Source organism: Quercus lobata, chromosome 7 (assembly GCF_001633185.2).
Source record: "Quercus lobata isolate SW786 chromosome 7, ValleyOak3.0 Primary Assembly, whole genome shotgun sequence".
In the NCBI taxonomy this organism is placed as follows: Eukaryota; Viridiplantae; Streptophyta; class Magnoliopsida; order Fagales; family Fagaceae; genus Quercus; species Quercus lobata.
In genome coordinates, this window is record NC_044910.1 from 17,366,592 (window position 1) to 17,383,010 (window position 16,419).

The 16,419-nt window shown below is 32.8% G+C and overlaps 1 protein-coding gene across 2 annotated transcripts; it reads right to left on the reverse strand.

The window, feature by feature from the left end:
• Positions 1 to 761: 761 nt before the first annotated feature.
• Positions 762 to 5,166, reverse strand: LOC115953058 (beta-glucuronosyltransferase GlcAT14A). 2 transcript variants are annotated; one of them, XR_004083642.1, is made up of 4 exons: positions 4,412 to 5,166; positions 4,234 to 4,309; positions 3,996 to 4,111; positions 762 to 1,597 (listed from the first exon to the last, which is right to left on the reverse strand). XR_004083642.1 is itself a non-coding variant. In XM_031070535.1 (4 exons), exons 1-4 carry the CDS (start codon positions 4,910 to 4,912, stop codon positions 1,080 to 1,082), a joined length of 1,206 nt encoding a protein of 401 aa, XP_030926395.1. In that variant the 5' UTR covers positions 4,913 to 5,165; the 3' UTR covers positions 762 to 1,079. The 2 variants fall into 2 exon arrangements, 1 of the variants encoding a protein (XP_030926395.1); XM_031070535.1 differs by having other exon boundaries at positions 4,417 to 5,165.
• Positions 5,167 to 16,419: the final 11,253 nt, after the last annotated feature.

A 16,419-nucleotide genomic window follows, 5' to 3' on the forward strand; every position in this document is an offset into this window, starting at 1 on the left:
GGAGTTTGATCATCAGCAATATATATATATATATATATATATATATATATATATATATATATTTATATATATGTGGAAGTGAGGATTTTAAGTTCCTAAAAGGAGTTGGAAAACTTTTCTAAATGGGTTTACCTTTGGTCGGCCCATCCACTCTTCTTTTTGGTGGTTAAACTTGTGAATGACGAAAAAGGTAGTGGATATTTGTGACGTGCATTACAGAGAAATGTTTTCTGATTGAGATAGGCTAGGCTATAAGTCCAGTCAAGGTCAGTTTTGATTCATCATAATTCTCTACTAATTTTACGAAATCAAGTGGCTGCAATGTAGATAAATGGGGTGCAAGGTGGTCTATTAGTACACTTTCTTAAATTTCTTTTCTTTTCTTTTCATGAATTAGCAACTTTTTATATAATAAAAAATATAATAATAAAAACTGGCTTTTATAGTCATCCCGAGAACAAATGATCCCATTCTCTTAAAACTGCAATTTCAGATGGTATTTTTAGAATGCATGAAATGCAAATATATTGAATTTAGTAGTTTGTTTCTTGAAATTAGCTTGGTAGCATTAATTAAATTTCAAAAGCACACAACACAAACTTAGGGGAATAATAACCTAAGGTCATTCAAGTGCTTTTTTTGCTACTCATGAACTTCTACTTTACTAAGTGCCCTTATGGCACATGATAGGACTTCTGTCGCTAGACCTACTTCGCAAATTGAAATGGCAAATCTTGGTTGAAGGAGAGGGCAAAACTGAATTAAATTTTGACCCATCGGATCTGTATTTGCTTTTCCATTGTACTTCAAACTAGAACTCAATATACAATGAAAATGTAATAGGCATGTAACATTGTGACTAAATTCTTGAGTCTTGACTCTTTGCTTAAATTCATGCCTGCTCTTTTCACAAAATATAATACTTACACCAAGAAGATTCACATAAGCTTAGAACCGTCAAATTTTGAATCAACAATTTTAGCTAAAAATAACTAACCTTAGCCAAATTCAAACCCAAATTTTTTTAAAAAATCAATCAATATATTAATATCAAGGACTTGCTCATTTTTGTTAAAGAATCATCTGCATTGCTGCCTGCGAAAATTCCTCTCAGAAAGAGCTCTTGTTAGTGAAGATTTCAACCTTCTAGCCCCTGGTCCAGGCTTCAAAACACCATAATTCTCACTTTGCAAAGCTGAACACGTATTATACATCTCTCCACTCCCAGAACACCACCCACCATATGTGAAATGTCTGTGGTGTCTTTTGAGAAGCAGTCGATCAATTTTGTCGAGAACTCTGTCATTTTTCTTGAACTTCCTCGCAAAAGGGCGGTTGCTTAGAACCGCACCTCTATAATCTTTAAGTCCAAGGGACCTAGGGTGCTGCTTCGGTGGATTATCCCATGTAATGTAGCGGAGGTCATGGTTAACTGTAGTGTTCCTGTAGTCTTCAGAATTGCATGTCAGAGTCTGGAAATATCCCTCAGGAGATGATACAAAGTTGGTATAGTAGAGGAGGAGAGTCCTTGGCAAATTGTCCCAGCCCACTATGCAATACTCAGCAAAAGATCTTGACAGTATAGTCCAAGCTGAACCTGGTTTGTGGATGGCAATAAAAACAACATAAATAGAAAAGAAATCACCATCTTTAAAAAGGCAATTGTTCACAATAGACATGATAATATCACTAATCAAATAGGTTTAATTCGTATATGATGCTTTGTATGGCAATCTTGGAAATGATAAGGTTCTCCATTGGACTGGATTTTTCTGTGTTGTTGAGGAGCAAGTTAAAGAAAAAAAAAAAAATATATATATATATATATATATATTTAAAACTATGAAGTTTCCTCCAATATAAACAATCGTTTACATGATTCGCTAGTCTTCACAGTAATTGGATGACTATGCGCTAAATTGATGCATTTTCCCTTCAGTGACGGCTATATGAAGCAAGTTGTTTATTCTGTATCAATGTTGATTTTCAAGTAATTTTGGCTATCCTGGGTGTCCATTTTAAACAATAGGTGCGGCAATGGCACATTTGTTGGATGAGCCGTTGGAGAGATCTGGTTGGGAGATAGAATTTTTGTTCCTAACAAGTTAGATTGAATTCTATGAGAACAAAATGTTTCTAGCATTTTCCCAACAATCTTCCTTATAAACAATTCTATGATTTTAGGTAGTCAAATAACTATAAGGGAAGAAATCAAACGTTATCCATCAATAGTTCATAAGAGCACTTGCAATTATTTTCCCTTTGGAAGAAAAGTATATATATATATATATATATATATGAAGAAGAAATGTAACACAGAGAGCCATTTTTAGTATTATACATGTATACTTTCCATGTTCTGGGAACCAGACAAGGCACACCCGTCACAAATTTTATGGAATATTGGAATCTAATGAACTGAGAATTCCATTGTTTCTATATAAGGTTAAACAAAAATATCCTATTATAAGTTAAGCATTCATAATCTCAATAGCTCTGAGAATAAATAATTGTAGGCTGTGTTTGGAACTAGCTTTGTACAAGAAATATTTCATAAATAACATAAATTAAAATAAGAAAGATATTGAATTCACATAAATAAAAAAATGTCTTTTATATTTCTAGCATTAAATATCCACTCTCCCTTCGGCTTTTTTGTTATCTAATTCCTACAGACAAAGATTATTCCATCCATTTCTACTTTTTTTTAGAAGGGATAAAAACAAAGGTCTAAACCTCATGATGGATGACTAATAAATTACATAGTCAAAAAACAATGTTTTTATTTTATTGAAAACGCCCATTTTCTCTGTTTTGTAAGACACTCCGTACAGGCAGGAAAGCATATGTGTTTTGACAGACACCAAGGTTATAAATGAATAAGCATCACATATGTAAAGACGCTCCAGGCATGTGCATTTTCTAGAACATGCAGCTTCACATATGCAAGTGTCAGTCCATTATCCTTTCTCTTCAAGTTCTAATAATAAATGGAGCTACATATCAAAAACGGTGACAAATGATTAATTATATACGAATTCATTAATTTGGATTCTTTTTCCTTGGTGCCCCATAACAATTCATTAATTCTTTTACTGTCATGAAGTTGGAGGCTTCCCAACTTATCTTTTGAGATTGAACTTGTAAGTCACCATATTTGGTGATTGTTTTGTGGGCAGTTAGGTGTGACAAGTTGGTTGTGGGGTTTAATTCATGGCCGACAAAGTAGGTGCAAATTCTAGATAATACTTATGACATTTCATTCATTCAACCACATGTTCATTCCAATTATTACATTTATTAAAATGGTTTTGATTCAGTTTGGCTTCCCAACTAGAAATTCGCATCCATGTTGACATTGATCCTTCATAGAAACGTGTTTCCCAAGTACTCTACTTTTTAAGTTTACAATGGCATCTTACTCAGCTACCATTTTAAGCAAACTAGTTATTCTTACCACTTTTACAAGCACATCACTACTTTTATGACAGTACCCCACTAAAATAGTACATAAAAAAAAAGTGAAATTTCATTCAATTGGGTCCTCAAAAAAAAGCTTGAGGTTTTCATATTCCATCAATTTAGTTTTGAAAAGAATTTGATAGCAGTGGCCTAAAAATAATGACAGCCTGTTTTCAATTTCATTAAGGGTTACATAGACTTGTAGTTTTCAAAATTTGGAAGCACAGGAAAACAATTTTAAATAAGTGGTAACATAGGGCCCCTACCGACAAAAATAGTTTACTAGCCTACTAGGTTAATGTATGTACTGTGTACTTAGGGTACCAATATCTTGACATGTGTGTGGTCACTTCAGTAGAATTCACATGCTATCTACAACTGATAAGTTATCAATAAAAGAATAAAGAAAAAAAAAAAATGCATTCTTTAAATTTACTATGATTATCATTTTTGGGCAAGTTAACTGTTAGACAGAGGGTAGCAGGAGGTTCAGACTTTCGAGAATAAAAATAAAGCAAAAGATTTGGGAAAACCTGTATAAAGCTTAAAAGCTGTTGGGAGAGTCCTCTGCTTAATAACCCACCAAATCTCAGATTTGTTGTGGCTATAGAGTGCTGGGTCTATTATGACTGGCTTGGCTCTCTTATTCCTAATGAAATATGCATTTGTTAAATCAGATATTGCTTATACAGCATTGAATAAACTATCGTTATATTATTCAACAAAAAATTGATAATTAGTAAAATTGTGAAAATAATTAAAGACACTCACAGTTTCCAACCCAATCTACCGCTGTGCTGTATGAAATTTAGATTTCTTGGCAAATCAGAGAAGGCATGAATCAGATCTGAAAATTAGAGAAAGGTAAACAAGTTACAAGAAAATCAATCTAGTACATAAATTTGAAGAAAAGCAAAAAGGGCAAAAAAGCAAAAAATAGGGCACTCACCCTACCATCTTGAGTGACTAAAGGATAGTCAGAAGCACTAAGGTTTATGAACCAATCCCATTTGCAAGTCCTCAAGAGTATAGCCATTGCATGAAGAGTGGTGGCAAGCATGGTTGGACCTCTATATGTGACCAAGTTTGGTTTTTTAACAATCCAAACATTACCCACTTGGCCGAAAACTTGGTCACTAGCCACAAACTTCGCTATATCACGATGCTCCCACGCAGGTGCACCATGATCCAAGTGAATCAAATAGTAATTCCCCGGATGATATAGTGCACGTACCAAGCGTTTTAGCTTTACAGTATCACCTTTGGAGGCTGAAATGAGGTAGGCAAATGTTGTAGGATATGATGTTTTGTTGGTTTTTTGTATGTTTAAGTAGTTCATAATGGGCCTAAAGCTTGAGATGGGCATGGTTAGTTTGGTTGGAATGTAGAGAAGAGAGAAAAGCACTGCGGTTAGCATGATGCAAAACATGAAAATTTTGATCATACCCATAATTAGTGTGAAAACATGTGAAAGAAAGTTCGGAGAGAAATATATATAGATTGAGGTGGAGTACTTGTCTAGTAAGGTTTGGCAGGTTAGGTGGTTGAATGGTTAATGTTGGAGATTTGCAACTTTGCTAAAGACTGAGATTGGAAGAGAAGGGGAAGGGAATAATGAAAAGGATGGGAAGTGTGTGGATTACATTTTTGGGTTCCTTGCTTTGAAGCTAAGGCCTCCATTTGTCCTACACCATAAATAAGTGTCCTACTTTGTCAATATTTATATATTGATTGATGGTGAGACTCGTGGGAATAGTTGCACTGTGAGTATTGAGTATCACACGTGACAACTTTTTTTTTTCAAAATAAATCTTATAATTGATGAAATAGTTGACTGTGAGCCGTGAAAAGATTACTTATGAAACTTATTGTGAAAAAAAATTAAAGAAAAAAGAAGAAGCATGAGTAGATTGGGGAACCAAACAACTGACAAGGAATCAGTGCTTAGATTCCAATGGACTTTTCACATTTCAGAATTCAGAGTGAAATCTTCCAGACGATGTGGATTAAGCACGGTGTTTTACCGAATTGCCCTAAACTATTGTAGCTTGGATGTCGGCATCTTTCCGATTCATTAATCCTTTCTTTCTTTTAAAAAGTTAAAGATTCTTTTTTGGGTCTAAAAGATGAATGGTAGTTTGCATATTTCATATATTGCATTGCTATATATATTTTTGTGTTTTCTTGGGCTGAGAGGATTTGTTTGTAGTTATGTTGGGAAAGCCGTTCTATAACCCAAACGGGCCAGTATAAGTTGTTGGGTTGGTTGAGCAAGTTCATGGATAATGGTACTTTTTATTTTGAGCTCAAAGAAGCCTAAAAAGCTATCTGCCTTTCGGCTTTTTTTTGCGTGGCAAAAACAAAAACAAAACAAAATTAAAGAAGCAATTCTATAAAGAATAACAAATTTCTGCAGCAAATTTGGTTCATTCCTAAGCTTCAACTTCCTTTAAAAACTGACATGTGTCCTTGTTTGTACATGACTCACTCAATCTCACTTAACCCAACCAACACTTGTCAAATGCATTGCAAGATTAAAGTCTAAGATTACAACTAAGTTTGTAATCAAACTTTATTTTATAAAGAATACATTTGCACTTGAGTTTAGAAGGAAGCATGTTTCATTGTTTTATCGAAATACTGACATTATGATTTTTGTTTTGTTTTGTTTTTTTTTTTTTTCTTTTTTAGAATCATTGACGTTAAGATTTTGTTAAATTGAGAATTAAAAATAATAATTAACCTAGGAGTCCACCCATTTAAACCAAGATAACAAACGGGTAAATTATTGTGACCCAATAATACCCATTTACTTTAAACTGTTGCACCCATGGTAGTTAGTAGTTACTACTTACTAGACGATAATTCTATGTATTGTCTATTATGTAATGGATTCAAAGTATAATATATATATATATGTATATATATATATATATATATTACTCCCTCCGTCCCACTTTGTTTGTCCTCTATTCTATTTTTGGATGTCCCAAAATATTGTCATGTTTCTAAAAATAAGAGTTATTAATTTACTAATGTTCCTATTATACCCCTATTTACTAATGTTCCTATTAATAATTCAATTTTTTGATAAATTTATTTAAGGGTAGTTTTAAAAACTTATACATTTTTAAAAGGTAGACAAGATAATAAATGATGTTCTCTTAAAAAGTTTGACTTTTCAAACAGGACAAACAAAGTGGGACGGAGAGAGTAAAAACTAAGAGAAAATCTAATTAGATGTCAAATTGGAATTCAATTAGAATCTAATTTTGTGATACGTGCCCTATCTAATCTAAATTTTTTAATTTTTGTGTTGAGTGAATTAATTCAGTGTAAAAATTAGATTTCAAATAGATTTTAATTTTGTACTACATGACCCATCTAATCTAAGTATTTTAATTTTTGTATCAAGTTAGTTGATTCAGTATAAAAAATGAGAGGTCCAATATAAATAAATCATAAAAAACCTAATCATTTATCTAACTCTATATATAAAATTAAAGGAAGAGAGAGTTTGAATGATTTTATATTTATGAGTCATTTTTTTTTGTGTAATTAGAAATAATTCAAATTTATAAGTCATTTACATAATATAACATAACTATTTATAGTCCATTACGAACTATATATATATATATATATATATATATGCACACACACACACCCCAAAACTTAGAGAAAATGATTTACAAGAGACTTCCACTCTTTCAATTAGAATCAAAATTAAAATTTTCTTTTGTTAGCTTTTCATACAAATTTAATTGTTTAGACTTTTGCTGTTATTTAAACTAATGAGCATATTTTTTATATTGTTTCTATTAAGATATTTTGTATGCAAAGATCTTGAATGTAACAAACTATAATTGAATTAAACAATCCTATGCCCCTATCCTCATTTAATTTAGGAGATACTATTGGACGAATTTTTATTTTATTTTGTGTCGTGTTGTGTCGTATTTAGTAGAATTTCACGAACAATGATTGTAAATTGATATCGTATATGTAGTATCCAATAGTGATTTTCAAAATTATATACGTAATAGCAATGTAATGAGAAACTTGGCTTAACTAATATCATGAAAATTGCAATGAAAAACCATTTTAGTACCTCCAAATGTCCTAGTCAAACTAATGTCCAATATATTTAATAACCCAAGTTAACATCAATAACACCACTACAATTCATCATTCCTGTGCCTAAGCTCGGGTTACATACTAGTATGTATTATATATAGTTATATTGAGGATGTTCATATATTAATTAATTAAACGACACATGTATATTGCATAAATCAATCAAACTGTTGTATTCTTAGGCATTAGTCGCTTCATAAACATGTACATTTATTTTGGATCTACGAAACTTATGGAATTTGGTTGGGATTTGTCGAGCAAAATATAGTCTTTTAATTTATTTTCTTAGAGAATAGGCTACTACTAATAATTAGCCCATGTGATGCACGAAAAATTTTTATAGGCTCTTGCTTTGATTACATGACTAATTCATTTCAAAAGTCATATAAAAGGATTCCCACGTTTATTTGTGCAAAACCCTAGGCCCTACTTCAAGTATCTGCATCCCCAAAGTTAAAGGATGTGTCCAGTACACTAATGCACTGGACAAAAGCTTGTCTTGTTATTGTAGATCATGTTCTATGGTGGCTTTCAAATGTTTCATGAACATAGCGAGAGAATTTTTTAAAAATTATTTAAAAGAAAAATGTTTTTTTTTTTTTCCTTTTCCTTATGTACTCCAAACAAAAAATGTGAGAGTAAAATATACTTTTGGCTATTTTCATTTTGTCTCTTTACATTTTAATATCCTTCATATTTGATTCACTTTTCATATTACTCATATCGTTTCTAGTAACTTATTTTCTGTCTATAAAAAATATATATATACTTTTTAATAACTTTTACTTTTAATGTATTACAAAACACTAAAAGTTATCTTTTTCAACAAACTTAACTTTTAGAAGTTAGATTATTTGCAAAAGAGTTTAGACAAAAGGCAAATATTTTTTAAGCAAATCTTAAACACGCTCATAGCATTATATGGGTGACGTAATTTAATTTAATGGACATTTGATATCTAGTACTTAACGGTCAAATTACTAATAGAAATAAACTGTAAAGGTAATATAAAAATGGAATTATATATAAAGCGTTAAAATAAAAATTTTGAAACTTAAAGAATCAAAATGAAATTAATCCAAGACTTTTAGAGTCACAAGTGTAATTTTGTCAAAATGCTAATATGTCTTACTTGGACAAGATGTGAAATAAATGAATATAGATACAATAGATGTGTGTGCGTGTGTGTGTTTTTAGATGAGCAATGTTACACTATTTAATATTTCTTTACTTGATGAGAATTTTAACAAATCTTCCACTGGATTATATTTTCTTTTTATAATCTCCATGCTTGCAAAAATTTCAAGATGATTAAAAATCACTAGCCATCTAATCTATTAAATATTTAAATTTTAAGTTTTTTGTTTCTTAAAATTATGCGTAAAAGATAAGTTTATATATCGAATAGTAAATAACATTAGATTGGTATGACATTTCGCAAGCATGATAAGAACATAGAGAACATGTAATCCAACAATAGAATTTTCAAAATTTTAATTTTATAAAAAGTTATTACGTAGTGTGATATTGCTTAAAGTTATACTAGATGTAACTTGACCCCCCCCCCCACACACACTAGTAAATAATATGTGCAATATACAGAAAAGTTTAATAAAATATTTATTTATTTATTTAAAAATATTACTAAACAAAAGAGTAAATAATAAAATTTGTAAAAAAAAATATAAAAATTTAATTAAAATACGTTTATAGAAATCAATCTTAATTTAATAAAAATTATATATGGATTTTGATTATTATGTTAGTTATTAATAGGAATTTCTTATGATTGTGATTTTGATTATTGTGTTTGTGTTTGTGTGTGTAACTATCTATTATATGATATAAAAAAATATATGATATGACAAGATTTTAATGAAATATATATAAATATATAAGGTCATATAGAGAATTCTTACAAAATTTAAACTCAATTCAAAATATATAAAAGAATAACGAGATGAAAAAAAATTGACTTTCAGAAGCTGATATGACAATATTAGAAGAAATAAACAAAAGTTAAAAGACTTTCATTTAATGTTATATTATATAAACACAAAAAATTATTGTTCCGTCCTTGAAACATATTACATGTTCTATTTTCACCCTTGAAAATTTAAAATGTGGCCCATTTTGTTCTTTCAGTTACTTGTGTTTCAATGTGTAAAATATAATACATATTTTAGCAACAAAATTAAAACCTAAATTAAATTTTAATGACAATAAGGTTACGATTTAGGTTCTATTTTTGTTCTTGAAATATATCTAGGTTTTATTGTTGTTCCTCAAACTTAATAGAAGTAGATGAAATGAAAAAATGTAAAACATTTTAAATTTTCAAAGACAGCTAATTTTTTAAAAAAATTTTAAGGACGCAATTAGAAACTAGACTATAATTTATAATTTCAATCAATATGTACATGATTTAACTCTTTATTAACATTACATCTCTTAATAATTTTTTATTATATGTGTTTTTTTTTTTTTTAACAACTCTATAGTGTTAGTGTAGACACTCGATTTTGCACCCATAATTTAATCTTGGAATATGACTAGAGTGACCATTCATATACCCAAAATTTATAGTTGCATTACATGCATTAATTCATTCATTGCATATCATAAAAATGATCTTGAGATTCTAACAATTGCGACAGTATGTCCGATTTTCAAATCAGACCGTCGAATTGAAAGATATCAAATGATCAAGATTTCACGGTCTGCATGCATTTTGTTTGGGTGGAGCCAATCACGCATGATTAATTTAAATTAATACTGATTGGTTAATTAAAATTAATTAAATTGTTAAGACATATATGATTCACTTGTTAGGAACATATGTCACTATTTTATGTAATTGGCTAATCCTTTGACAAAATGCACTTTACTTGTATTTGGATAGATCTAGGATGTGTTTAATACTTCAAGAAATTTTTTTTCAAGATCAAGTGTTAAAGCCATGCGAGTCTGTTGAAGAAACAAGCTGAAGAAGTGCCTGTCATTAAAGCTCGACTGCTAGCTATCTATCGAGTTTAAGAAGCCGTTCTAGCCCCGTGGCTCGACAGTTCCTCAACAGCAGCTCGATAGATAGGCATTTGTCAAGGTTTAAGAAAAACAGATTTTCAGTTCTGTTTTGACTCCAATCCATGATTATGTGTTTGGACTTTTTTTTTCTCATAACCCTAGACATATAAAAGGATTATTTTAAGGGCCGTCAAAGTGTTCACAAGTTGCACAAGTGTTGAGTAAAGTTTGTTCAAGCAAATTGTGACCAGAGACAGAGTTTGCCCTAGTTCATCATTCTTGTAAAGAAGTTGCTGTGTTTGTGCACCGTAGGGTTTTGTAACCAAGCATCTTCTTGATCTTCATCGTTTAGATGAACTGAAGAACTTTGCAGCTAACAACCTTCTCTAGTTGGTGATTGAAGTCATGTATTGGGATCCGCGCAATTGGTTAGTCACATACTGGGAGTCGTGCATCAAAAGGAGAAATTGTTACTACAGAACAAGTCCAATTGGGTATTGGGGTAAAGGTTCAACTGTAAGTTGGTATAAGGTATTGGGATTCCTTTACTTGTAACCGCTTTGTTGTAATAATAGTGGAATTTCGAGAGTGGTGACCTTAAAATCACCCAGTGGGGTTTTTGCCGTGTTGGTTTTCCCCATTCGTAAACGAATCACAGTGTCAATTTATTTTCCGCTACATACTTAGTTTATTGGTGATTTGTTTGTACTACCACGTGTTTGCATGTTAATTAACTTAATTAATTCACTTGGCTAAATTAATTGGTTAATTTATTACAAGGGGTCAATTCATTTTTGGCCTATCAAGTGGTATCAGAGCAGACACACTTTGATTAGGTTTTAATCTTTGCTATGTTGATCCATTGACCCCTGTTGTCATGGATAAAGGACAGTCTTTGCCAATCGGCCCAAACCTTCGGCCCGGCTCGAGGACCCCCTGTTTGAGATAAAACTTATCTTTTTTGACTTTTTAGAGATAAGGACGTGTTCTAGTTCATATCTGATCTCATTTAGCTTATTTTTTAAGCATCCCAACCTCTATAAATAGTGGAAAATAAACCAGAATCAGGGGCTCTTCTTTTTTTACTTTTCTATTCCCCTTACGTTAAAGATGTTCTGGAGGCTTTTGCTATAGGAACTTCTTTTTTGTAAGTATTTTAGACTGCAGAGAGGTGAACAAACTTCTTTGATTTCTAAAATATTCTTTCATTAGAAGAGCACACTCATGCAAGAGATTTTTTCTTTTCTTTTCTTCTTCCATTAATTAGTATGTTTTTGTTTGATACATGAATATGTTTAGCATGTTTTATTATGTCTTGTTCTTAATATATAATTTCCATGCTTAAATACTTTAGATGATTGTTTATTTCAATTCTTTCTTTTTGACTTTAAAATTTGCAATAACTAACAAAACTCTTTTATGAAGATTCAAAACTGATCTGTATTTTCATTAAATACAAATCTGATTTTTTCTAAATACAAAACTAATTTGTATTTTCATTAAATACAAATTTGATTTTTTTTTTCTAAAAAGTTTTCTTTGTTATAAAATTGCAGATTTTGAAATTCAAAACAAGGGATTGAAAGTTAGGTTAAAGTTTTTTAATATGTGATGCATGCATAATAAGTTTGTCTCATGAATGTGGATCCTCTTTCAAAAGCCTTTTTTTATTTGTGTCCCAACAACAAATCTGATTTTTACCCAAAAAAAAAAAGTAACTTTACACAAAACAAATCTGATTCTTTTCAAAATCTCAATTTTTTACAAACAACATATCTAATTTTTCTTGATAAAATTACTTTTTTTTTTTTTAACTTTACACAAAAATAGATCTGATTCTTTTTAACAAAATAATTTTTTTAACTTTACAAAAAAAATCTGATTTTTTTAACAAACCGAATTTTTTCTAACTTTACACAAAATAGATCTGATTTTTCTTGATAAAATCTTGCTTTTTACCCTTTACAAAAACAAATCTGAATTTTTTTTTTTTTACAAACCAAGTCTTATTATTTCCAAGACTAATCTGAATTTTCTTTAAAAAGAGGACACATCCATAAGGCAAGTTTATTTAAGTTAATTTTTGTCAAGTGTTTGCCATGTGCATTATAACATATCATTCAACATCATTCAAAAAGGGTATATTGGTCATTAAAGTCTAGAAGACCAGACTCTGTCTGGGCGGAATGGGTGCCTAACACCTTCCCATTCCGTAACCTAGCTCCCGAGCTTAGGATTTTTGGATAGGTAGATTAGTGTTTTGTCTTTTAATTTTGGTAGATTGTAACTAGGACCAAAGATTTGTATTCTTTTGCATAGATTGTAACTAGGACCCAAAGCCTTGTAAGGTTAATTTACCAAAATTGTATTTTTCTTTATTCAATTAATGACATTCAAAGTATTTTGAACATGTAATTTGTATTTATTTTTTCTTATTTTTTTTGCAAAAAAAAAATAAGTGGCGACTCCACACCACTACACAAAAGAGAGGTGCCTTTACAAGCACCCAAATCTCTTTTTGAGATGCCCTAAATTTTCCCCCGTCTCTCACAATTAGAGTATATTAATTTGTAAGTGATAGGGAATATTTTCTCCATCATAAAATTAATCTAGCACACTAGAGTCATCAAGTCTCCATGGGATAGTCAGGTGCAAGAGGATCGTCAAGGTACCAAGGATTATTAGGTACATGTGTCTAATGACCTCTGAAGCAAACTAATCCACACCTACTCATCTGATGCGGTGATGCACTATGGTGATGGTCGAATACCCTTTGACAAATGATCCTCTATACTTAGCCTTGCACACCATTTTGCGTGTTCTCCACTCCACTATCTCCATAAGGAAATAACTTGCACACCACGCCCAAAAATCCTTCTACGGATTCGTATTCTCCAAATATGGGAACTCAGGCTTGAGGATTTCGGGATATTAACTCCACCACACTCCCTATAAGGGGAAGCCTACATTCACGAGAGTTAGGTCATCTATATGTCACTATAAAAAGCATCAAGCCTCCTCTTCTCCAAGGTACATAAAATTTCCTAGCTTTCATATTTTTAGAGTTATTGGAGATCATTGAGTTGCTGACTTAACTTTCGGAGGGTTTTTGGTCGGTACCCCATTGGTGCTCTCTATAGGTTCTTCACTCTTCATTCTTTAAGTACCCTATCACCACTACTTGTTTGGGTGATCGACTCACTGGGACAAAAATTCATATGGTTCAAATGCAATCAATGACAACCATTAATCCTAAGACCGAAAATCCCTCCACGCATTGGAGAGGTAACTCTAGACTCTTGCCACCACTGTCAAACAACTCACACAACGGAATCAAGAGTTTAAGTAGCATGTCAAGTAATTGCAGGAGCCCCCCCCCCCCCCAAGGAAAAATGATCAGCACAAAGACTAACATGACGAAAGTTACCCTCCAGTGAACAACCAGTGCGAAAGAGAGGAAGAAGAGGAAAGCAATGTTGCTCGCAGGTGTACTAGGAAGAATGACAGAGATCGCCCGTTTGAGGTAGAAAGTGGCGTGATTCGCATGGCACAGGACATGTAAGTAATGAAGGATAAGTTGGACATGATGATGAGTGCCATAAAGGGGCGAGTAGCTACCAATCTTGACAACCTAGTCCACCGTACTAACTTTCCCTTCATGGTTAAATCACATCTTGTCTCTTACCACCCAAATTCCGAATGCCTTAGATAAAGACCTACAATGAGTCAAAGACCCGTTCAATCATCTCAAGTCTTTGAAAACTATCATGCAACTCGAAGGCATGCTAAGCGAGATAATGTGCAAGTCCTTCCCAACTACTTTGAAGGGACTAACTAGGATCTGGTTGAACAAGATTGTCACAAACTCTACCTTATCCTTCAAAGAACTAAACAGCCACTTCGTCACACATTTTATTGGGGAACAAAAGCATAAACAATCGTCTGCTAGCCCATTACACATCAAGCAATGGACTTTGCTTAGGAGAATTTTGTTTCTATGTATATAAGAATGAACTGAAGACTAAAGGAAATATGGTTTTTAGAGTTACCAAGTACATGAATGCCAAAGATTCCATGATAACCCAAGATGAGAAAGGGAAGAAGAAAAATGTTCAGGACGACACTCGCCCTTACGGAAGAAGGAAGGCTCCCTGGATGACTGACAAGAGGGACGACAGGAGGACTAAACCCTTTTTCAGATGATTAAACTTCACCCCGCTAAACACTCCACGAGTATAGGTACAGACGCAAGATAGAGACGACCCAGTGCTCAAATGGCCGGATAAGTTAAAGGGTGATTGAAACAAACAACCAAGGAACAAATATTGTTAATTCCATCGTGGCCATGGACATAACACCTATGATTGTTATGACTTGAAGCAACAAATTAAAACCCTCATCAAGCAAGGGAAGTTGTAATGATTCATTAGATGAAAGAAGATTGACAGGCACCCCCTAGGGATCTGGAACCCCAAGGTAGGGTAGAAGAATGTCCTAGAGTACCACTCAGAGAGATAAGAGTGATAGTAGGGGGTACCGCAACAGTTGGATCCTCTAAGTCATCAAGGAAAACTTATCTTTTCATGGTACAAAGCATACAAATCACAGGTCGGCCACCCAAATAGCATAAGCTAAATGGTTCACCTATTGCCTTCACGTATGAAGATGCATAACAGCTTCATCACCCCCATGAGGATGCCTTGGTAATTCCTGTGTCAGTGTCTAACTACACTACCAAATGGATCTTAGTGGACAATGGAAGCTTAGCGGACATACTCTATTACCCAACCTTCCAATATGAAGATGCATAACAGCTTCATCACCCTACCAGTCACCATTGGCTTCTACCCTTAGCAACTAACAGGGGATGTAAGCTTCCTGGAAGTTGACTACCCATCCACATACAACGCCATTATTAGAAGACCTATCCTTAACTCCTACAAGGTTGCCACCTCCACCTACCAAATCCTGGTCAAGTTCCCTATAGAGTACAGAATAGAGGAAGCACAAGGAGATCAAATTGTTCACAAAAGTGCAATGTAGCAATGCTCAAAATGGAAGAATAACTGCAGCCCTTGAACATTGAGGATCATTAGGTAGTAGTAGAACCAATTAAAATGCTGGAAGAGATTCCTCTTGATGACAATTACCCAAACAAGGTCACTCATATTGGGACTCAAATGGAAACTAGCTCGTAAGAGTCTCATAATCTTCTTGAAAGGCAACATGGACTTGTTCGCTTGGAGCCATGAAGACATACTAGGGATTGAGTTAGGTGTGATGGTCCATCACCTTAAGTCTCTTCATCTTTTTAACCCATCTGACAGAAGAGATTAGTCTTTGCCTCTAAAAGAGACAAGTTTGTAGTAGAGGAGGTCCAAAAGCTCTTAGAAGCAAGATTCGCAAAGGAGGTCTATTACCCCAATTGGCTAGCTAACGTATTAATGGTCAAGAAACCCAATGGCAAGTGAAAGATGTGTGTTAAGTTCACGGACCTGAACAAAGAATGTCTAAAAGATAGCTACCCTCTCCCACAAATTAATCTATTGGTAGGCTCAACGGTTTCTCATCAGCTCCTTAGCTTCATGGATGCCTTTTCAGGATACAATCAGATCAAGATGGATGAGTCTAACTAAGAAAAGATTTCATTTGTCACTAGTCAATAGTTGTTTTGCTGCAAGGTCATGCTCTTCGGGTTGAAGAATATGAGTATCACTTACTAAAAGATTTGTGAGAAAAATGTTCAATGAACAAATTGGAAGAAACATTGAGGTGTACTTGGACAATATGTTGGTG

Bases quoted from the DNA above. Each gene is read 5' to 3' on its own strand.
- LOC115953058 (XM_031070535.1), bottom strand. From the start codon at position 4,912: ATGGGTATGATCAAAATTTTCATGTTTTGCATCATGCTAACCGCAGTG. The intron at 4,112-4,233 runs GTGAGTGTCTTT...ATATTTCATTAG, and splicing joins GGTAGATTGGGTTGGAAACT to GAATAAGAGAGCCAAGCCAG. The intron at 1,598-3,995 runs GTTTTCCCAAAT...TCCACAAACCAG, and splicing joins AGCTTTTAAGCTTTATACAG to GTTCAGCTTGGACTATACTG.